Source organism: Miniopterus schreibersii (genome assembly GCF_964146895.1).
Source record: "Miniopterus schreibersii genome assembly, chromosome: 5".
Lineage (NCBI taxonomy): Eukaryota > Metazoa > Chordata > Mammalia > Chiroptera > Miniopteridae > Miniopterus > Miniopterus schreibersii.
Window position 1 is genome coordinate 21131395 of NC_138106.1, and position 22738 is coordinate 21154132.

Below are 22738 nucleotides of genomic sequence, written 5' to 3' on the forward strand. Positions count from 1 at the left end.
ATTTTTCTTCACTTAAGAAATTATGGTTTTCTTTCTAAGCCAATGAAAATTTACTTTGTTTGCAATTGCGATGGAGCCTTTTGTTTGTACAATTTGATAAATATTTTTATGTACACTGCTATGTTTAAAGTACCCTTGTTAGGTTTGCATTTATATGCTCATCCAGTTATTTCCTTAGGTTAGATTCCTAAAATTAAAATTCTTATTCAGTATGTGTACAGTGTTTCAGGCATTTGTTGCATAAGGACAACGTGACCTCAAAAAGATGGTTATAATTATTTTTACAAGTCTTAAAACACTAGGTAGTCTGCAGTACGTTGTAAATTTGCTACTCTGATATACTAAAAATGACATAACTTGTCTTTGTAATGAGTTTACCCATCATTTTATGTTTGTTGGCAATTTTCATTTTTTATATAAATTGTTCATATTTTCCTGTTTGTATTTGTCCTTAAAGACTTTAAATGCCTTCTTTTCTTAAAATTCAAAATGCTTAAAGGAAATATTACTGAGTTAAAACATTGACCTTGAATGTTAAAACTGTTCTGTAGCCTTTATCAGAGCAAGAGGAATATTTGAGTGTCCAAGTTAAGGAACTTGAAGCTAATGTACTTGCGGCAGCCCCTGACAAAAAAAAGCAGAAATTGCTAGAAGAAAATGTTAATGCTTTCAAAACAGGTATGTTTACAGATACAGACCCTTTTTTTGAGATTGTTAAAAAGGGGTTTTTAATGTTTAAAAAACATTAATACAGCAATAATTATGTGAAGAAATGTTTAAGATAGCAGTTTGTAGACTAAAAATAGTAAGTCACTACTCTGTTTTATGTTTTCTATTGTTTCATTCTCAAAAGGTTATAAAGTAAGTACTATTAAGGTTAAATAAGTACTATTAAATTGAGAATTTTATTTGACAGATAAGAAAACCGAGGCATAGAATGGTTTATATAATTTGCCCAAGGTCACAATGTAGCATATGGTGCTATAAGAATTCAAGGCAGTCTGATTCCAGAGCCCATGCTCTTAATTTTATATTTTGTGTACTTTGGCCCAGTGTTCCCTGAAACCCTTTAAAATAGTTATTTTATAGATTTAAGTCAGTGATTTTTAACCTTTTTCATCTCATGGCGCACACAAACTAATTACTAAAATTCTACGGCACACCAAAACTATATATTTTTTGTTGACCTGACAAAGTAGGTATACCTTTTTAAAATACATTTTTATTGATTTTAGAGAGAGAGGAAAGGAGAGGTAGAGGGAGAAACATGGATCGGCTGCCTCCTGCACCCACCCCACACCAGGGATTAAACCCACAACCTGGGCATGTGCCCTGACCCGGAATGGAACCTTGGACCTCTAGGTGCACAGGACGACACTTAACCAACTGAGCCACACAGGCCAGGGGTGGGGGGAGATTGGTATAATTTGGATTCACTCACACCAGGTGGCTATTGTGTTCGCTGTTGTCGTCTTCTATTGACCATCTAAGGGAAAAGAGGTCAGTGCCCCTATCTAAATCGTCAGGTATTGCATGTTTTTAAAAATTCTTACAGCACACCGGTTGATAATTGCTGGATGAAGGAAAGGATTTGGAGAAGCTAAATCACTTCAAAGCCCACAGGAAATAAAGGGTATGGCTTACAGCATCTTAGCTAGTGGCCCCAGCAAACAGTGTACCTTCATCTCATTCTCAAGATAACCTGTTACAATTTGGTCCGTGAGCTAAGAAAGGCAAATACTGATTGTCCATCCAAAGAAGTATTTGGAGTGAAGTTGGAACGATTATGCAAATACTCCAAAAGTGAGAGAGTAAGAGGTAAAAAAAGGTTAAGCAGACAAATGTCCACTGTACTCTTTTTGTGACCATGTTTATCTGCATTTTTAATAGTAGGGCATTCACTCAAATAGCATTTGCTAAAGTCCCTCTTTTTAAGCTTACACTGGAGATGGGTAATCAAAACAATATATTGCATACTGTATCAGGTGCTATGGGATAAGTAAAACTAGGATAATGGGACAGGTGGGGGGTAGGGGGGGCTCATACAGACACAGTGGCTAGACAGGCCTATGCTAGAGATATTTGAGCAGAGACCCAAAGGAAGTATGCGTGCTAACCATGTGGATATTTAGGAGAAGAGTATTCCAAGAAGATGTAAAAAAGTTCAGAGGCCCTGAGGCAGGTGTGTGCTAGAAGTTTCTAGGAATATGAGAGAGCTACAGTGGCTAGAATAAAAGATGGAATAGTCCAGATAATGTAGAGCCTTATAGGACATATCTCCAATTGAAATAAAAAGCCATTGGAGAGTGATATATAGGGAAGTGGTGTAATCATGACGGGGGTTTTTCTCTTGCATTTAATTTTGGATCTACATTTTGTTTTTGCAGACACATTGACTTCACCCACACTCCTTTTTCCTCACACAGACCCACACAATATTTGTTATGACTGTTTTGATGGTACCTAGTGGTCAATTAAAAGGCCACATCATATCTTTGTCATTTATAGCAACACTTCCACAGAAAGACTGCAGGAATCTGTATTTTATTTTTGTTTGAAAAGGAAGCCTTGACTTTAGTAGGAGCTCTATATATCTCTTCTCTCATGGAAATGTGGCCTATTATCAGTGGACTGTTAATGCCTAATATGGAGGACCCATTTCTGCAGGCATATCTCTAAGATGAAATATTTCATTTTACATTACTTTAGTTCTTAAAAATATCTCTCTGGCTAATGTGCAGAGAATAGAGTAAGGGGGTGAGGATGTAAGGTGGTATAGAATAGTGACTTCAAAATTTAAAAATAAATGCATTGTATATACTTAAGAATAAGGAAGAAAATGTTCTAAAGGTTTGGAACCCTCTCCAGCTGCACACCTGGCCCATCCCTCAGTGTAAGTTATGGAGCCAGCCCCGCTGCAGCTGGTGCTCTGCCCCCAGGTGAGCCAAACACACAGGCACCCTAGTGGAATTTCAACCATCTTAAAGCTGGGGGGGAAATTATTAGTATTGGTAATATAGAACTTTTAAATGTGTATTTTTAATCTCCTTAGGGGAAAGGGGGGGGGATTCAAAAGACCATAAAAACGGGTTTTTGTTTTTTAAGAGCAAAGTAGTGATCTCAGAAATGTAAAAAATAGAATTCAAATTAATTCATTAGATGGGCTGAAAGATCAGGCGAAAAAAATTATCTGATAATGTAGAACTAAGAGAGAAATTATAAGATTAAGTTATAAGATTAAGGGAAGGTTGAAATTCCAGTCTACCTAACAGAAGAGACAAAAAGAAAGCAGTACTTAATTCCTTATCCAATCCTTTTTTCTCAGCAAATCCTACCTGCCTCTGCCTGTGCCAAACGCCCATACACCTCCTGTAGGAGCTCTTTCCTTAAATCAGCTCAGTTTTTTGTTTACCTCTTTAGACATGGGTATTCTTGATAGCTTGAACTCCTCACCTTTTTATCACCTTTCATCCTTATGATATTGTACAGTGATTGAGATTCAAATAGGAAAATAGAATCTACTCTGGCTGGTGTTAATAGGATTTGTATAGAGCTGTGTGCACATACACTGACGGAGAGTAGTACACTGTTTACAGAATCATTAGGATGACCAAAGAAATTCTATGTTGAACATTATTCAAGAATAATTTCCAGAACTACTCTGCAGAATCATCAAAGGAGAGCTATACCACCTCTTAGTCTACCATTGGAAAGTCAGATCTCAGATTGGGAAGATAACACTACAATTACCAGCATCATAAGCACATTACACCCACTATAATCTATACCAGGGGTGGGGAATGTCCAGCCCACAGGCCTTGGTCTGGTTCTGCCAAAACAACTGCAGGTAGGACTCGAAATTCAGTAAATCTAGGAGGTTTTATCATAGCAACAGTAATTTTTTAGGGCCCTCAAATGATGCTATAAATAACCAAATGGCCCTTGGCAGAGAAAAGGTTCCCCATCTCTGACCTATACCATTAAAGTTAATGACACTGTTTCTATTCACAAAGCTTTTGACTGGACACCAAAACCTTACTCCACCAAGAGGCTCTCTCTGACTGCTTGCTTGCAGAAACATGTTTGATTCATCACTTTTGTCTCCCAAATTATGCACTTTCTTTTGACTGAATGGACTTAAATGATGTCTGAACCCTGGGTCCAAGGGAATCTAGGAAATGTTAAGTTAGCTTTCTGTACCACACAAGACTGCCAATTTTATGCTATCTTCCCCCACTTTCTTGTTATAACATGTGGAGGAGAACTCTAGGTTAGCAAAATAAAGTATCTGCAATTTCTTTACCACTGGCAAGGTGTATTGAGCACATAGTCTAAGGGTAAAAATCATTATGAGACCAATAATAGGCAAGGAAGTACCCTAAGAAAAAGTTGAAAAAAATCTTTGAAAAGAGCTTGAGGGCATGAAGCCATTAAGAAATAAATGGGTTATGTTCAGAGCTGAGCCAGAGAATTTACCACGTGTTGTTACAACACCGTTTGTCTTGACATAACGGTGTTTTGGTTTTTTGAGGTACTTTTTCCCAAATGTCTAAAATTTCTTTTAAATACATCAGGTTAAGTCATATTGACTGAAGAAATTTACATCTAACAAGTGGTGCTTGTTAACAAAGAAACATGAATTATGTTTCATTTTTTTTTATTTCAGAATATGACAATGTGGCTGAAAGAGCTGGTAAAATAGAAGCTGAGGTTAAAAGGTTACACAATATCATCGTAGAAATTAATAACCATAAACTCAAGGCCCAACAAGACAAACTTGATAAAATAAATAAGCAATTAGATGAATGTGCGTCTGCTATTACTAAAGCCCAAGTAGCAATCAAGACTGCTGACAGGTAGAGTATGCATACTCTTCCCTACCTCAACATTGGAAAGGGGTTAATATTTAATAACCATTAAACATTTCTATTACTGTTATTTATTAAGCCTATCTGACATGTTATTACCTAATAGGACTTAAGTGAGGGGGAAGCTATACTAAACATTTACATAGCAGTTTTTTTAAAAAGCAAATACTGATAAACAGGTATACCTCGGCAAAGCATAGTTCTGTAACTCCCCAGATGTTATGAGGACATATAAATTAGTTTTGTTTCTCTGTTGGTGATTAGATCTAGGTCTTAGAAGAATAAGAGATAAAAATGAGATCACTTGGCAAAATTGCCTTAGTAACTTAAATTCTTAGCTAGCTTATTCACATTGTCCCAGATCACAAAAAGTTTCTTATCCATTCATAGATCTTGTTTTAAAATTAAATTTTAGATTACTTATTGAACTGTTTGTAAAATAATTAAAGCTAAAGTGTTAAAATGTAAACAGCTATTGCTTATCTTAAAATTAGAAAAAAATTATTGCATATTGATTATCTGATTATTAAGTTATTCCAGTGCCTTTTACTCAAAAATAAGGCACTATTAAGCCATTTGTTAGGAGCAGAAGTTTGCCTAAATACATTTGTCAAAATAGTAATAACTTTATTACGGGAAAAACAGTTGTTCCTCCCAGTGTATACCCCCATCTACGCCCTGTGGAAGCACTTGTGGCCCTAACTTGCACTGGGAGGTAATTTTTTTAATCCTCACTTGAGGATATGTTGTTTTTTACTGATTTTAGAGAGAGGGAGAAAGAGAAACATCAATGTGAGAGAGAAACTGATCAGTTGCCTCCCGTATGTGTCCCAACCAGGGATCACACCTGCAACCTAGGTATGTGCCCTGACTGGGAATCAAACCCGAAACCTTTTGGTGTCCGGGACAACGCTCCAACCAACTGAGCCACCCAGCCAGGGCGAACTGTGAGGTAATTTTTATTTGAATGTATATCTAAGTATATAATCTAACTCTGTTTTATAGTATAAGATTGCATGATACTAGAAGCTTATATAATAAGGAAATTTCATTAATTTGTACTGAGAGTTTAATAAAATATACAATATCCCACAGGTGTATGTATAAACTTAAAAACCAGCTCAGGGTTGGTTTTATAAATCATAAATTTTAAAATTTGTAATAGAAAAAGCATCGAATTAATGTCATGAAAAATTCTTTGGTAAGTTTTCAGAAGCAGATTAACAAGTCACACATCACAATTTTAATATATTTTGCTTGTTTAGAAATCTTAAGAAAGCGCAAGACTCTGTCATTCGCACAGAAAAAGAAATAAAAGATACTGAGAAGGAAGTAGGTGACTTAACAGCAGAGCTGAAAAGTCTTGAGGAAAAGGCGACAGAGGTGATAAAGAATACAAATGCTGCAGAGGTAAGACTCAGAAGGGAGAGAGTGGTATGTGAAGCAGTTTCAGGAGCTGGGTATGTGTCATCAGTACCTTGCGTAGTAAGTGCTCAGTAGGTTAAAACTTGTAACTGTATTAACTTATCTGTACAATAAAAATATGAGCACTGTATTGGAACTTGAGTAAATAAGTTTTAATTTAAAATGGAAGGAGCATGGGGAAAGATTGCCAACTTCAGTTTTGTGATGTGAAAATACCTGTTCTTTACTTGAGAAGGTCATATTTGTAAAGCAGTTCTTCTTGGTCTTTAGGAGTCCTTACCAGAGATCCAGAAAGAACATCGTAATTTACTTCAAGAACTAAAAGTAATTCAGGAAAATGAACATGCTCTTCAAAAAGATGCACTTAGTATTAAATTGAAACTTGAACAAATAGATGGTCACATTGCAGAACATAATTCTAAAATAAGATATTGGCAAAAAGAGGTGAGTTTGTTACTATTTAGTTAAATGTAACTTTTAAATATCTTTTATGAAAAAGGGTTGGGTTTTGTTCGTGTGTTTGAGGTATTTTATGATTAATTCCATGATACAATCACTTCCCAGGTTTATAGGGAATGTAAGAAACGTGGTAATATATACAGAAAAATCTGGGTCATCTTTAGTAGTCATCATTTTCATCCATGGGCTGATTTGGAGATTTAACAGAACGCTACATGGACACTTTGGAATACTACAACTATTTTTCTTGAAGTCCTTTGAAAAGTAGTTGATACACAAATTAGTGACAGATCCTTGGTATATGTCGTTTTAGTAGATAGATGTCATATTGTTGATTTGATTCTTCTTAAACAATGAATGGTAGTACCATGCTCTCCCTAACTCTTCATTTAATTGAACTTTTAGATTTCAAAAATATCACTGCATCCCATAGAAGATAGTCCTGTTGAAGAGATTTCAGTTCTGAACCCAGAGGATCTTGAAGCTATCAAGAATCCAGATTCTATAACAAATCAGATTGCACTTTTGGAAGCCCAGTGTCATGAAATGAAACCAAACCTTGGTGCCATTGCAGAGTATAAAAAGAAGGTATCAGAGTCAGGAAGTCTTTAGTCCTCCGCCTAAACTGTGACCTTCAGTTTTATATAATTAACTGTTCTCATCTCAAATTTATAACTTAATCGATATTTATTCTCATGTTCTCACAGGAAGAATTATATTTACAACGGGTAGCAGAATTGGACAAAATTACTCACGAAAGAGATAATTTTAGACAGGCATATGAAGATCTTCGGAAACAAAGGCTTAATGAATTCATGGCAGGTTTTTATATAATAACAAATAAATTAAAGGAAAATTACCAGATGCTTACTTTGGGAGGTGATGCTGAACTGGAGCTTGTAGACAGCTTGGATCCTTTCTCTGAAGGAATCATGTTCAGGTTTGTAATTAGTGAGTTTTTAGTCTTCCTGTTAGGTTGCATAGCTCCATACTTTCTCCAAACTCTTAGTTTAGGGGCAGATGTGAAGATTAGAAGAGAAACAACTCCTTTTACTTGATGATAATACTAAATTATTTACATACTGGCAGTTTAGAGCATAAATTCTGGGCAAACAGTAAATATTTGATTTTACACATCTTTTTCTTAAATTTTGAAGTAATTTCAGTTTAACACCCAGATTTAAAAATTGCAGCGTGAAAACTGCATTGGAAATGGGGGAAGAATACCAAGGAGTACTTATTAGCCTCCTGGTTTAAATCTTAAAATTTTGATAGATGTTTCTATGCATTCATCCTCCAATGTTTTTAGAAAATGACCCCCAAAAGTTTAGAATTGTGAAAAGCAAGTTAGAAATCCCCGAGAAAGGTGGTTATGGAAAACAAATCACAAAGTCTTAATTTAAATTAGCTTTACAAGTAATTTGACTAACAAGATATTTTATTTCAGTGTTCGACCACCTAAGAAAAGTTGGAAGAAGATCTTCAACCTTTCAGGAGGAGAGAAAACACTTAGTTCATTGGCTTTAGTATTTGCTCTTCATCACTACAAACCCACTCCCCTGTACTTCATGGATGAGATTGATGCAGCCCTTGATTTTAAAAATGTGTCCATTGTTGCATTTTATATATATGTAAGTAATCATTTAGAGGATTTTACCCTAAAATTTTATGGGTTCTTCAAACATTCATTGCACATGGAATTCTTTGACTTATTTCTTACTGTTGATGAGCTTTTTCCAAATTATTCTCTATGTCCTGGGGTATCAAAGGAAACAAAATCCTTTACTTGAACCAAATATTTTCTTTTTGGGAGGGTAAAATATAAATTGATAATGTAAATTAGCAGAAACACTGCTAGAATCTTCTGTCTCTGCCTAGATTTTTTTTTTCCACTAAAAGCTTCTAAATAAGCATGCTTCCAGAAATACCAAATTCCTCTCAAATCCAAATAATTTCATACATTATCCATCCCATCTTTCCTGTTCATGTTATTTATCAATGTAATGTTAAATTTATTGCCTAAAATAGAAGTAAAGCTTAGATGTTGATTATATGATGTACCTGTCAATACTTAATGTTTCTAACTTATTCTTCTTTCTCTCTCTTTAGGAACAAACAAAAAATGCCCAGTTCATAATAATTTCTCTTCGAAATAATATGTTTGAGATTTCAGATAGACTTATTGGAATTTACAAGACGTACAATATAACAAAAAGTGTTGCAGTAAACCCAAAAGAAATTGCATCTAAAGGACTTTGTTAAACTTGTCTATACTGTTAAACTTGTTAATTTGAAGATTCGTCAAATTAAATCAACATAGACTCACTGTATTGTATTACTACTGGTTTTTCTATTTGTAAAGGATATATAAACTGCATAAAAATCGTATTCCTAAAGTTGATAATGTACACTGGCTTCTAGTTCATGCTGTTATGAGTCTAATAAAATACTCATTCGCTCTAGCTGCTTCTAGATTTTAAAAACCTGACAGTTTTGTAAGCAGAAGATTGGAGAAAATGATGCCTGGAGGGTCAGGTTACTGCCCTTTTCCCCACATTCCTACCAGCAGAGTTAAAAGTATGTTAGTTAACATTCAAGTTCTAGACTAGTTCACGTTATCAAGACACAGGATACTCTCAAGGACCTTTGACCTATAATGGAAAACCTGCCAACTACTAGTTTATAAATTCCTAAGGCAGTCCACTTAATTTACTAATGTAGACAATCACTATATTTATTACCCAAATACTGGGAACAGTTTTTTAAATCGGCCATTCTGAAATATATGAGACTGTAAATACTTTATATGCTTTTCTAAAACTTAGTGTTTAAAACACTTGCAAGAGGACCAGCAAACAATTTCTGATCATGACTAGGATATTGCATTTGGTGAAAGGAAGAAATAACCCACAATAGATGCTTCATAGAATGAAGTATACAGGGGTTAACTTAGTGTAAATGGAAATTAAGATGGAGGGATGTCTTGCCTACCAGATTGTCAGGGTTTTGTTTTTCTGTTTTGTTTTTTTGACACCTACTAGCTCAAGAAATAGGTTAACTGGAAATAAGTTGGCAACCACTTCATTTTCAGAAGGAATTTCGGTATTGAATCAAGTCTTTGCCCTTACTATCCAATTTCTAGATAGTGATCCTGAGGACTTAAAAATGTTTAGCTCATTACTCAGTAAAGCATTATTTAGGTACTAAAAATCCAACAAAGGTTTATACCATAACAGCCATTAAAAATGTAAATACATTAGTGTGGTTTTAAATAAAGATCTGAAACTCAAGTATGGTCACTTGTTTGTAATTTTGATTGCATTGCGAAAAGGCAGACTGCCGCATGCAGCGCTTCATTTGGATGTCTGACGTCCTGGAGGCTTGATAACGCTGTTTTCCTTCAAATGAACCTTCAGAGCTTGCTTTGGAGGCTTTAGCAGGGGAGCAGTTATTTGTATACCCTTGACCCAAAAACAGTCCTCTTCCACCAAGTGCACGCAGCTTCAGGAGACACGTACCTAGCCAGTCAGATCCGGTGGCTCAACCCTGGCAATCAATGGGGTGGCAGATATTGCAGCCAGATCCCTTCACATCCTGGTCATTTGTTTTCAACCAAGATTATGTAAGGGGAAGGACTAGGAAAGGCTATAATCAAGTGCTTTTTCATTGGTGAGGGTAGAGGTGAAGGGAATTAAATATTTTATTACATTTTAATAACATGGAGTAGAGTTTAGTATTTTTTTTTACAAAGTTAAAGTACATGATACCCACAACCTATGTGAAACTTCCAAAGTTACCACTCCTGAGTTTGCCTTATTAAGCCACTCAATATAAATAAAATGTCAAGAGTTTATTAAAATATATACTTTTGTTATATATAAGACATAGAAATATTTCAGTATATACTTTAAATTTTACAATCTCATCCGGTAAAAATACAAAAGAAAACAGCATGTTTAAGTATCAGTTATTTGTACACAGGCATACCTTGGAGATACTGCAGGTTCAGTTCCAGACCACCCACAGCAATTGAGTCACAAAATTTTTTTGGTTTCCTAGTGCATATAAAGGTGGCTTATGCTACACACATTGCAGTCTATTCAGTATGCAACATTATATCTAAAAAACTACATACCCAAATTTAAAAATGCTTTATTGCTAAAAAAATGCTAACCATCTGAGCTTTCAGTTGTAATTTTTTGGCACAGATAGACTGGCTCAACACAGGGTTGCCACTAACCTTCAATTTGTAAAAAAACAATACTCTGCAAAAGCGCAAAATGAGGTATGCCTGTATTTGACTATATTCATGCACACTACATAAAATTTAAAAGTTTAGTCTAAAAACTAGCAAGAGTCCCCCACTGGACCTACGGCCTTAGACATATGACTTGTGTTTTCATCTGTAAAAGGGGGGGGGGGGGTCATACCTACTTCAGAAATGAGATTAAGTGCTTGACACATAACATTTCACATATATTTACTAATATTTACACATTTAAAACTACGTTTTTGTGTTGTGACATACTTTAATCACAATACAATATGTGTGTGTGTGTGTGTATTCTCCCCTACTTCCATTACATCCTTCAAATGTCTTTGCCCATCCCACACAACCAACAGTTAATTGTGCTAGGTATATTATGCTGGTCATAAATGGACCTAATGCAGCCAGCCATCTTCACGTTAAGGCTCTCTTTTAAGCAAAATTCAAGAAGATTAAATTATTGGTACTTTGGCATTAGCATAAGAGAATGTTTGGCAAAAAACTCAAGATAATTTTTAAGATAAATACAGTTAACATGCTGCCATCTAAGTCTGGTAAGAATGGAATACATATTCTGTTCTAGTAATGTTTCAGAGTTTTTATCCAAGAACTGATTTCACAACTAAAACACTACACAAAAGTTAAACCATAGAATATGGTATTAGAAAATGTTGCAGTTTGTTCCCAAGTAACAGATTTCCAAAAGCAATAGCTTTATAAGAAGTGAATGTTGATAAACATTTTAATACTCTTAAATCTACGACAATGTATGGATCAGGTTTGATCAAAAATATCTTTAAGTAATCCCTTATCTCTTTAGACTTTGCAGCTAGATTTTAAAGTCTCACCCATCCTCATTTGCAAATTCAAAAGAATCAAGCCATGTCAAAAATAAATGCGTAGGCATTTTCAGGATTTTACCATCTTTTCATCCAAAAGCTACTAAATTTGAAGAACTGCGAAGCCAGTAACTACAATATATTAATGCTAAAAGAATGTTGTTACAAGAATGTTTAAATGCCACAGCAATATTGTCATAAGTCAACCTCTCAAACCCATAAAAAAAGGATACTACTACTCAAGTAATCACTAGATTTCATTCTAGTTTTCATATTGAAAACTAGCGACATCTCATTTTTGACATATTTCTATCCAACAGAAGCATGAGTTTTAAAATATTTCTATATATTTGTTGCAACTTTTAGTTTGCTATTTATCCATGCAAACCCCTATTTCTCCATTTAGCAATGGTGGTTAGTCCCTGTACAGGACAAGCCTATTTAAACAAATTACATTTGCATTTTCAACGAAAAACTATTTTCCACAAGAATTCCTTCAGTAAATATAAAGTGTGACACAGTATATTCTTTAAATCATGCAGACTGTTAGATAAACTTTGGTAAACAGATAGAGAAACTTCAGAAAAACATACTGAAGTGATTTCATTTAGAAAGGAGATTATGTGTTGGTTAAAAAAGAGGATCAACATCAGAATCACTGAAATTAGTGTGACTATAACAATGTTTAGAATCTTAAAAAGTTCAACTTCCTTTTCATCATCACCCCAGGAACACGGCATCCTTGTTGAAGAAATTTTCATTTCAGGAATGAGAAGTTTCTTAATTTGTCCAATTTCTGTTATGCTCCAATCTTCTTTCAATACTTGGCTTACTCGAGGATAAATTTCAATACGTTGAACCTCGGGAAGTGGACTTTGTTTCAGGATCTGCACGTGCTGGCGGACGTCATCAACTTTTTCAAGAAATTTAAGTGGAGACTCTTCTTGTAAAGATGTTGTCAATGTCATTAACTCAAGCTGCTGCTTTCTCATTTCTCTTATTCTTTCAATTTGGGGAGTATATTCTTGATTAATCAGATTGCCAACATCACAGAGAGCAGTTAGGAACAATTTTTTTTTCTGTTCTAATGTATCACTAAGCTCCTTAAAATATTGAAGAACAACTTCTTTATCACCTTGTACCATTTTCTCTGCCAGAGATTTTTCTTCTTCCAGCTTTTCAATAAGACAAGTAAGGTCTGTCCAGTGTGTGTCAGTTAACTGTTCAAGCAACTTCTGAGGCGTCTCCTTTTCTTTCAAATAGGCAGTTTGAAGATCATCTATAGGATGGCCATGATGTTGGCCTATGGTAAGGCAATGACCACACACTAATTTTTTATCTAGTAGACAGTAAACATTTAATGGTTGCCTGTAATGTTCAGGGCAAGTGACAATATCTGGATGATCTTCTTGCTGGTACTTTTCAATAATAGCCCTTAATGCAAAATTAACAGGTAAAGACTCAATACCAGTTGGAGCAATTTCAATAATACTTCTGCAATTAGGGCACTTGAGTGGAATTCGTAAAGGTCTCCATATATACAAGTTACCAGATGCCTGAAGAACATTTTCCAAGCAGTTTCTACAAAATGTATGAGAGCATGGTAGTACACGAGGATCTTCAAAAATACTATAACAAATGGGACATGTTAACTCGTCCTCAAAATTGTACATTTTCTGTCAAAAGAAAAAAGTACTTTAAGTCTACATATAACAAAGATAACTGCACATATGTAAAGTTTTAGCTGTTAACCTCCAAATTGTTAATATTCTGTGCTTATCATTTAAAAGAGTTAACTGAGGTATTTACTAAGATTTTTTTAATGTAATGCAATTCCTAATATATGTTGAATAATCGATCATCTTTAAGAGCTTATTTGGGACAAAAATCATGCTAAACAAAACAATTCAAATTTATAATGCTTCAAATTGAAGTTATTTAAGTTTGTTCCTATATAATAAAGATTTAAATTCAGTGTTCTACGGAAGTCTACTTAATGTTTATAAGTACTCTGTGAAACATTTTACATTCTAAAATGCTAAATTAAGTGAGGCTTAGCAAAATAATTGTATTCTTTAATTCAAAAGAATAATTAATGCTCCCAGTTGGTTCAACCATAGTTTCTAAAGCAAGTTACAAAATTTCTCTAAGTAACTGTTATAAATTTCTTAGCTTCTTAAACTGCTACTAGTGTGCTTAAAGCCCAGGATCAGCATAGTGTAAAACTCTAAAGTAACAAATTATTTATTTATTTAAATTTTGAAAGTACATTTATTCAAGTTGAGGCAGTGAAACAAGGGCGGGCTTAGGATAGAAGAAGCAACAGGAGAGCCTAGGCAGGGCTGCTTTGGCTTGCTAGAAATTAAAGTAATTTTAGTTTGAAGATTTAGAAGGGAAAAACATTTCTGAATTGGTCTTGCAATAAAAATCAGTTTCAAAAATGAAATGTTGATTGTGGTAAATGAATTACGACTAGAACATGAGTGGTAAAGAACACCATTAGTCATCTCTCCTTAATGGAAGTAGCCCAGCAATAATCCAGAGACCCTCTCTGACAAAGGAACTTGATCTCTTGGCAAACTATTACTGACATTTCCAACAAGCCTGACAGGTTTACACCTTATCACCTCCTTATAGTATTTTTTTGTACCTATCAATGCAAGTCACAATCCTGGGGTGTTACTTAACCCTGATGTGGAGGAAAATCAAGTTACACCACTGTTTCAAGAATCTTGAAAAGCAAAACAAAAAACCCAAGAGTCATTCATGTAATCACCAAATCCTGCTCTGTAAAAATATTAATAAAAGTTTGAGAAAACAAATTATGTTTTCACCCTGGCCAGTGTGGCTCAGTTGGCTGGGCGTCGTCCTATGCACCGAGAGGTTGCTGGTTGGATGCCCGGGCTGCAGGCTCAATCCCTGGTCAGAGCCTACAGGAGGCAGCCCATTGATGTTCCTTCTCACACTGATGTTTCTCTCCCTCTCCCTTTCTAAGAATCAATAAAAATATTTTTTTAAATAAATCAAATAATACTTTTAATAAACAAAAAAACCTATTTAGAGTTTTTAGTTCTATGCTCCTTACCTTCACCATTTTCAAAACCAAACTCTTATTCATGCTTCAAATCTCAACTTAAAGTCTTCCTCATCCCCAGATTAGGTGCCCTGTTCATCTCAACTGAACGCTCCACTCCACTTCCACTTTACAGCATTAAACTAGATTTTATTTAGAAGAATTTTGTAACATTTTTCTATCCATTAGAATGCAAACCTGCAATAAGGGCAGGAATTGTGTCTAAGCATAAACTGTGACACAAAGTAGGCATTCACTCCCAATTAGTAAACACTGCCTCTTAAGAGACTAATGTTAATGTCAGATCTTAGTTTTTTGGTTTCTTTAAAACAGCAAAATCTCTACTCTCAGGAAAAGTTGTAACAGTTGAGTCCATCAGAAAATACACTCCATTCAGGCTGACCAATATTCAGAACCCTAATAAGCCAGGATGTGTCATACTGAGACTAAGCTTCAACTGTGAAACATTCCAGGAAACTAATGTAACTGGGCAACAGTACAGAAGATGACATTCACTACACATAAATTCAAGTGAATGCATGTTGGGAAGACTTTATGACTTTACTCTGTATCTACAGAGAACTCTTAAATCATACAGAACCACCAAAGAAAAACAAACATTTCTCAGAGTATTTCAGTGATGTCACGAAGGAACAGAATAGCACTTAAGGAATAAAATTCGAGCAGTGGACATATATTCAATTTAGATTTAATATTAGAGCTACTTAATGTTAAAGTACAAAAATTATCCCTGAAACAGAATTTAACCTTTCCCTCCAAAGTCCTCTATTTCTCAGAAGCTATAACACATTTTCCAATAAGCCATTTAGGGACCCCAAAAGCTCAACTTTCTTTAGGATGACGATATTCACAATACTGTAAAGAAAGTATCTCCTGAGCTCACATAAAAAGGGAAGCAAATACTACAGTCTCAAGTTTCCAGAGTACATAAAACTTTAAATAAAATTTCATCAGAAATTTGTGAATAACTTGAAGATATGGAAATCAAATTCTACTCTTGGACTACCCTCTTCCTGCTGATTTATTAAAAACTAATTTTAGGCAACAAATTCATGAGAAGTCAGATACTGAGAAGCAAGCCTAGTTGACAATAACTATAAGGCCAGGAACTTTCTGACTCTGGTTGCTGGCTGAGAAACAGAAGACATAGCTCGTAACCATGTCTAGGAGCTAGTTCTTCCAGGAACAGGCATGAAATTTTAGGCACCAGAAATTTTCCATAACCAGCCTAAACTCCTGATGGGGAGAAAAGGAGAAAAACGTCAGCTACGTGTATTTTCTAGGATGCATGTTAGACTTAGCTATGCTGCGTGTATGTAACAACACTGGACCCTCTAAGACAATGAAGCCATACCTTCCATACAGGATGGGAAAAAGTAGGTTAATAATAGTAATAAATAATCCAATAATTAATGAATAAATAAAATAAATGTGTTTCATGTACTCACAACTGTAAACCTACTTTGCCCCACCCTGCATTCTCAGGAAAAAATGGCTTCCAACCTTCTATACAAAGAAAAATAACTTTTCAGGATAGACTAAAGCAGTCTGACATGAAAGTTCTCGGAAATAAACACGTTCTCCCACTTTCTAAGGAAGCTACTGCAGTGTGAAAAGAAAGGCAAGAATTCTCACCAGGCCAATGGAGTCCAGAAAAACTGTGTAGCCTAGAGAGCAAGCAGTCTGCAGGAAGAAGACAGAGATCCAGAAGGAATGTGCTTAAGTAAATAAATGGAACTTAACAGATCATTTCATGTTTCTGAACATACTGAGAGGTAATGAGAAAACTACATTTAAGGAAAAGTGAAAGAATCATGAAAAGAGAGGAAATACGTGTAGTACATTATGTGGCTCAGTTGTCATATTAGTCACAATATTAAAAATATTAAATATTGACTTTAATAAAAAGCATGACTGTTATAGACTGTCATGTTTGTGCCCCCCCAAACTTCTTATGTTAAAATCCTAACTCTTTATGTGATAGTATCAGGAGTGGAGCCTCTGGGAGGTCATTAAGTCATAAGGGTGGAGCCCTCATGAATAAGATTAGTGTTCTTATAAGAAGAGACACTAGGACTTGCTTCCTCTCTCTCTCTCTGCTCTCCCCCATATGAGGACCCAGCAAGAAAATGGCCATCTGCCCAGCTAGCCTGGCTCAGTGGTTGAGTGTCGACCTATGAACCAGGAGGTCACAGTTCAATTCCTGGTCTACCTGGGTTGCGGGCTCGATTCATCCTACAGGAGGCAGCCGATCAATGACTCTCTCTTGTTATTGATGTTTCTATCTCTCCCTCTCTCTTCCCCTCTCTGAAATCAATAAAGACATATGTTTTTAAAAAAAAAGAAAGAAAAGAAAATGGCCATCTGCAAACCAGCAAAAGTGCTCCCTCCAGAATCCAACTATGCTAACATTTTGATCTTAGACTTCTTAGCCTCCAGAACTGAGAAATAAATGTTTGTTGTTTAAGGCACCCAGCCTAAAACAGCCTAAAATTAAGAAAATGATATAATTATATTCGGGGGAGGGAATATGGGAAGATAACTATTTTAAGAACTAAACCTTCCCACATAAGAAGTCAATACATACCTAAAAGTGAAAAATCAAGAAATCACATTAAAAGCATATTATTTAGAAATAAAGCAGCAGCCCTGTACAGCGTGGCTCAGCGGTTGAGCATCAACCTATGATCCAGGAGACTGAGGTTCAATTCCCAGTCAGGGCACATGCCCGGGTTGCAGGCTGGATCCCCAGTAGGGGCCGTGCAGGAGGCAGACTATCAATGACCACTCTCTCCATCATTGATGTTTCTCTCTCTCTCCCCCTCCCTTCTTCTCTCTGAAATCAATAAAGATATATTTAAAAAAAAAAAAAAAAAAAAAAGCAGCAGCCCTGGCCAGTGTTGCTAAGTAGTTAGAGCGCCAGCCCTAGGACCAAAGGGTTTCGGGTTCAATTCCCAGTCAAGGGCTTGTACCTGGGTTGCAGGTCCAATCCCTGCCCTTCTCCAGGTAGGTGTGGGAGGCAACCAATCAATGTGTCTGTGTCACATCAGTATTTTTCTCTTTCTCTCTCTCCCCCTCCCACTACTCCCCCCCTTCCATTCACTCTATAAAAAAAAATATCCTCACTCTCGGGGGGAGTGGAGGGAGGGGAGAGAGGGAGAAGAGGGGAGGGGAAGAAGGAAAGAGAAAATTGTTAAAAGAAATGAAAGTGCTTGCTTCTGGAGCGCAGGAATCAGCAGTAGGGAGAATGAGGGCAGGGAACTGTTTTTTTTAATTATAAACTTAAACACTGCTGTTTTACTTTCAACTATTATCATGCATTAAAAATACAAGAAAGAAAGAGAATCCTACAAACATCCTGGCAGAAAAGTAAGATACCTAAAAAAGGAAAACAAAAACATAATGGTCTCCAAATTCTCCTCAGGGAGACTGTAATTTCCAAAGACGTCTGCAACAATTATCACCCACATATGCTCTTCTGTAATGTGACTTTGCTGGTACTCCCCCATTAAGAGATGAAACCTATTCTCCCCCCCTACTCCCATGACTCCCCCCCCCTTAAATTCTGGACAGGACATGTGACTGCTGTATAAGTGAAGCAGTTCTGGGTAAGGTCCTTAACTAGCCTGGAAGGTTACTGCCTCTTACAGTTACAAAACATAAAGTAAAAAGTCTAGGCTACTCTGCTGAGAGAGGCCAACTGGAAAAGCAATGAGGTGCCAGCCATGTAAGTGAAAAAGCCATCAAGCCATCTTGGACATGCAGCCAGCCAAGTCTTCAGATGTTTGCTACACAGCAAATAGATAACCAGAACATCTCCAAAGCAACAAGGAATGCCAGAAGACATTGTAGCAATGTCCACAGGGTCTGGAAAATAACATCACCTAAGAATTCTGTAGCCAGCCAAGATGTAATTTATTGATGTGAAACAATAAAAGTACTCTCAGCAAAATCTAAAGGTTAAAAAAATTCTACAGAGCAGAGCTGAAGCCATATACTTTCATTACCAAAGTTATATACTTTCTTAATCTAGTATAAAATGCTAATTTCCTCCAATGAGTACTAAAAGCCCAAGCAAAAATTGATAATTAGTTCAAGATTTCCTGCTTCTCTTTTAAAAGTCACCAAGATATATGCATATAAAAAATTGTTTCAAAAACAAACCTGAGACTAAATCATGTGCTTACAAATTATTTCACAAATTTCTTGTATTTAAGTATCAAAAGCACATTTCTGAATTTCTAAACTTTTCTCCAGAGGGCTGATTTCCTATGGAGTCTCCACAGTGTCTAACCAGCCTATTACAGATGGGTCAGCACTAATAACAAATGATGAAGAATTAAGCAGTACCAAAAATACCATCGCCCATTCTCCTGTGTAAACAATTTTTTAAGTTTTAATTCACTAATGTGTTATTGCCTTTCATCTCTAAACATGGATGGTTATAAAACATTCATTACATGTTACAACCACTAAAGAGAAATTATATTTACCACATTATAGAGTTAGATGACTTGCTCTAGGACTTACAGTGTGAGTCAGCTGTAAGTCTGGGAAAATTCAAGAAGTGCCACCACCCAGATTGGGGCTCACATGTTTTTGGCCCTAACTGATAAAAAGCACATGTCATGCAATTAAAGACTTACTTTAGAAATACAATTGTGCATTTTATACAAGTAGGGTAAGTTTTAAAATTACTTTTATACACATAAATTGCACAAACCAACGAAGATCACCATAACTCTTTCAAATTAAAAAAAAAAAAATCCTATAGTCAGATCTGATTTTAACTCTGACCATATGTACTGTTTTCCTGCATTTTAGCATCAACCTGTTTCCCCAAACTAAAAAAGAAACAATGCAATTTAACCAGGGAGTAAAATTTTGCTGAAAATGTCTTTTGTACTCACTTGTGTTCACCCAGCGCTTACCTGCTTTGTTGATCTTCTAATTTGAAGACTGAATATACTTTATCTTCTCCAACGTTTTCAGATTCTTTTATTCTTGTTCTAAAATTAAAATAATTTTAATGTGTTAGACGTTACATTCTCAAAAGATATATTAAATAGGAACCACAAGAATAGTTATTTCACCGTTTTTGATGTTTACCTTCCCTATGCCTCGTTTTTAGAAAAGTAATGACAAGTAACAGTTGTTGCAGCAATTCTGCGACCAAATAAATTGTCACAAAGGACTCTCTTTTATAATGTCAAGTATCTTATGAGCTCTACAGAAATATTTGCCAACAATGGTGATGACGGGGCAAGCATTCATGGTCGTTTATAGTTTGCTTAAAGTAGAAGACAAGAAGTACCCATGGCACTGAAATACTTTGCCAGCTTGAAACTGTAAGTACTGATTTAGGCTATTCCCATCAACAGGTCTGCTCATCTCTCAGCTCTGCCATTAAAATACTGAGAGACTCTGGGTCAGGTTTACTTAGCATCTCAGAGCTGAGGTTTCACATCTGTGAAATGGGCACAAGTACACCTACCCCTGATGAGTCCCAAAAGAACCTCTCCCAGAGAAAGGGCTAAACAGCAGCACCCTTCCCCTTCCCTGTCTGGAAGGTTTACGAGAAACCCTCCCGGGCTTCCCTCCTCAAGCGCCCCGAGCGCCTCGGCTGCCCCCGCCCGGAGGCCCGGCCCCCGCGAGGCCGAGTCCCTGGGCCCGAGTCCCGTCCGCTCCGCTCCCCCACCCCACCCCCACGCCCACAGAGGCCCTTCTCCCCGCAGGAATGCAGTTCCAAACCCTAGAGAGGAAAACGAGCTTTCCCCCACTCCCCGAAAGGGACCCGAGGGACGGGATGAAGGACTCAACCCCCTCTCCATGCAGCCCCTCGAAGCTCCTCCACACCCCCCCAGAACACCAGCCTTCTTTTCCTAAAGAAGAGAAACCCAGCGCCGCCGCCTTCTAGAACCCGAGGAGAAGTTCCTCACTCACAGCGCGGGGCAGAGAACAGGCACCTCCCAGGCCCCAGCAGAGCTCGCCGGCCTCCGCGCCGACGCCGCCGACTGCTCCGGCCCCGCCCTCCTCCCCCCTGAGGGCCTTCAGGTGCCCAGACGGGGCGGGGCTTCGCGGAGCCTCCTGACGCAGGTGCCGTCTCCCGGCAACATTCAGTTGCGTGGCATCGGCCAATGGGAAAGAGCGCGGGGCCGCAGTTTGAAAGTAAACGGCCGACGGCGCCCGCGGAGGCGAGGGCGTGGTCGCCAGGGATTGGCTGAGGCAGGGCCAGCTGTCCGCGCCTGCGCACTCGGTGCGGGCCGCCTCCCGGGAGCTCCGGCGGCGCGCTGCAGTGGGGGCTTCAGGGTGTGGGGGCGCTTCCGGTACTACGGAGCTGGGCTGGGGTCTCTTTTCCGGAACCTTGATGGCGCCAATGGCCCGGGGAGAAGTGGGGCCAAGCGGCGACCGACGATTCATACAAGAACGATTCATAGGACTATTTTTTCCATGGAGCCTTGGGCTGCCGTGGTTTCCTCACGGGTTCCCTCTTGGAAAACCTCCACCCTCCCTGAGGGCACACGCCCCCCAGGGGGCACCTCAAACTGCTGTGCACCTGAAACTGCCCCTGAGCGCGGCGCCTTCTGTTTGCGGAACCTGGACGCCTGGCGCTGCCGGCTATGGGCTGAGCGTGGGACGAGGCGGCTGTGACTCCAGAATTCCCTTGTCCGCCAAGAGAACTGACCCAGCGCGAGCTCGCGGGGCCTTAGGACTGTCGGGCGATAACCCTGGTCCTCTCCCCCCTCCCCCCGTGCGTTTCCACTTTATGAAGTTCCCGCCTAGAGGTGACGACTGTGGCACAGAATTCGTGTCTTACGTGTCCGTTTCTTCACCAAGTTGCTCTTTCACCTTCTTAACCCCCTCGGATCAGAAAACACGCGCGTCTCCAAGCGCGTGGGTCCCCTTTGCTCTTGAGAAACCTGCCCCGGCCGTGTCGGGACGCGCACCATGGCCGCCCTCCGAACGATGCGAAAGCCCCTCCGCACGGAGCTGGGTCAAACCGCGCGCTGCGGTGCCGTTTCGCCAGCACGCTCAGGTCTCAAGTTCTACACGGTGAGTTACAGGAAAGCATTAGACAGCGTGGACCAGGGCCCGTCCGCGAGGCTTCCCCAGCTCGGGTGCTGAAGAAGCTCCTCCGAGGCGTGGGCTCCGGGGACACCCGCTGCCGCACGGCGGCCTGTGTACGTTTCGACGTTTTTACGCACATGCGTTTTCTGTTGAAACATTAGAGTCTTCCAGATCCACAGCTTAGCTTGTCCAAGCAGCACGTGGTGAAGGTCTCCATACCACTCAGCGCGGTCGACATCTGTAGGATTATTCTCCCCCTCCCCCCCCACACCCCCCCCATCACTGTGAAGGTCAACATGGGCTTTGGAGGACCGTGAGGTCAACGGCGGCTCATCACTCCCTACAAGGGACCCCTCTGCTGGGGAATGTTAGTGATGGGGGAGGCTATGCATTTGGGAGGGGCAGGACCTACATGGGAAATCTCTCCACCCTCCCCTCAATTTTGCCATGAACGTAAAACTGCTGAGAAAAACCTTAATTTAAAAGTAAATTGCCTCTGGAATGAAGGAACATGGCTGAATAGCGCTTTGAATTCTCACTTTTTTCCACCTGTGTTTTTCCCGCGTGTGCTTCCTTGCCTAAAAAGAGTTGTGTGCGTAGCAAGAAGGCAGAAATAGCTTTCACTGGATTTAACTGGCTTTTGTTTTCCAAAAGCCTCAGTCTATTGAGGAAAATAACATTTAAAGGAAGAGACTGAATGTTCAGGAGAAGCAGAAAT

At 38.2% G+C, this 22738-nt stretch overlaps 2 protein-coding genes across 4 annotated transcripts in view; one reads left to right on the plus strand and one right to left on the minus strand.

Annotated features, from left to right (window-relative positions):
- SMC4 (structural maintenance of chromosomes 4) overlaps positions 1-10042 on the plus strand; it is a 37784-nt gene extending 27742 nt beyond the window's left edge. For all 3 annotated transcript variants that reach the window (XM_081138084.1, XM_081138085.1, XM_081138086.1), the window contains 8 exons: positions 552-678; positions 4667-4856; positions 6134-6278; positions 6564-6737; positions 7158-7340; positions 7460-7692; positions 8200-8383; positions 8862-10042. In XM_081138084.1, the coding sequence (XP_080994210.1) occupies positions 552-678; positions 4667-4856; positions 6134-6278; positions 6564-6737; positions 7158-7340; positions 7460-7692; positions 8200-8383; positions 8862-9014 (1389 nt within the window). In that variant the 3' untranslated portion in view covers positions 9015-10042. The remainder of the gene's footprint in view (positions 1-551; positions 679-4666; positions 4857-6133; positions 6279-6563; positions 6738-7157; positions 7341-7459; positions 7693-8199; positions 8384-8861) is intronic.
- A 541-nt stretch (positions 10043-10583) lies between these two features.
- TRIM59 (tripartite motif containing 59) lies at positions 10584-20907 on the minus strand. Its single transcript, XM_081138092.1, has 3 exons — positions 20896-20907; positions 19884-19961; positions 10584-13534 (listed from the first exon to the last, which is right to left on the minus strand). Exon 3 carries the CDS (start codon positions 13529-13531, stop codon positions 12323-12325), a length of 1209 nt encoding a protein of 402 aa, XP_080994218.1. The 5' UTR covers positions 13532-13534; positions 19884-19961; positions 20896-20907; the 3' UTR covers positions 10584-12322.
- Positions 20908-22738: the final 1831 nt, after the last annotated feature.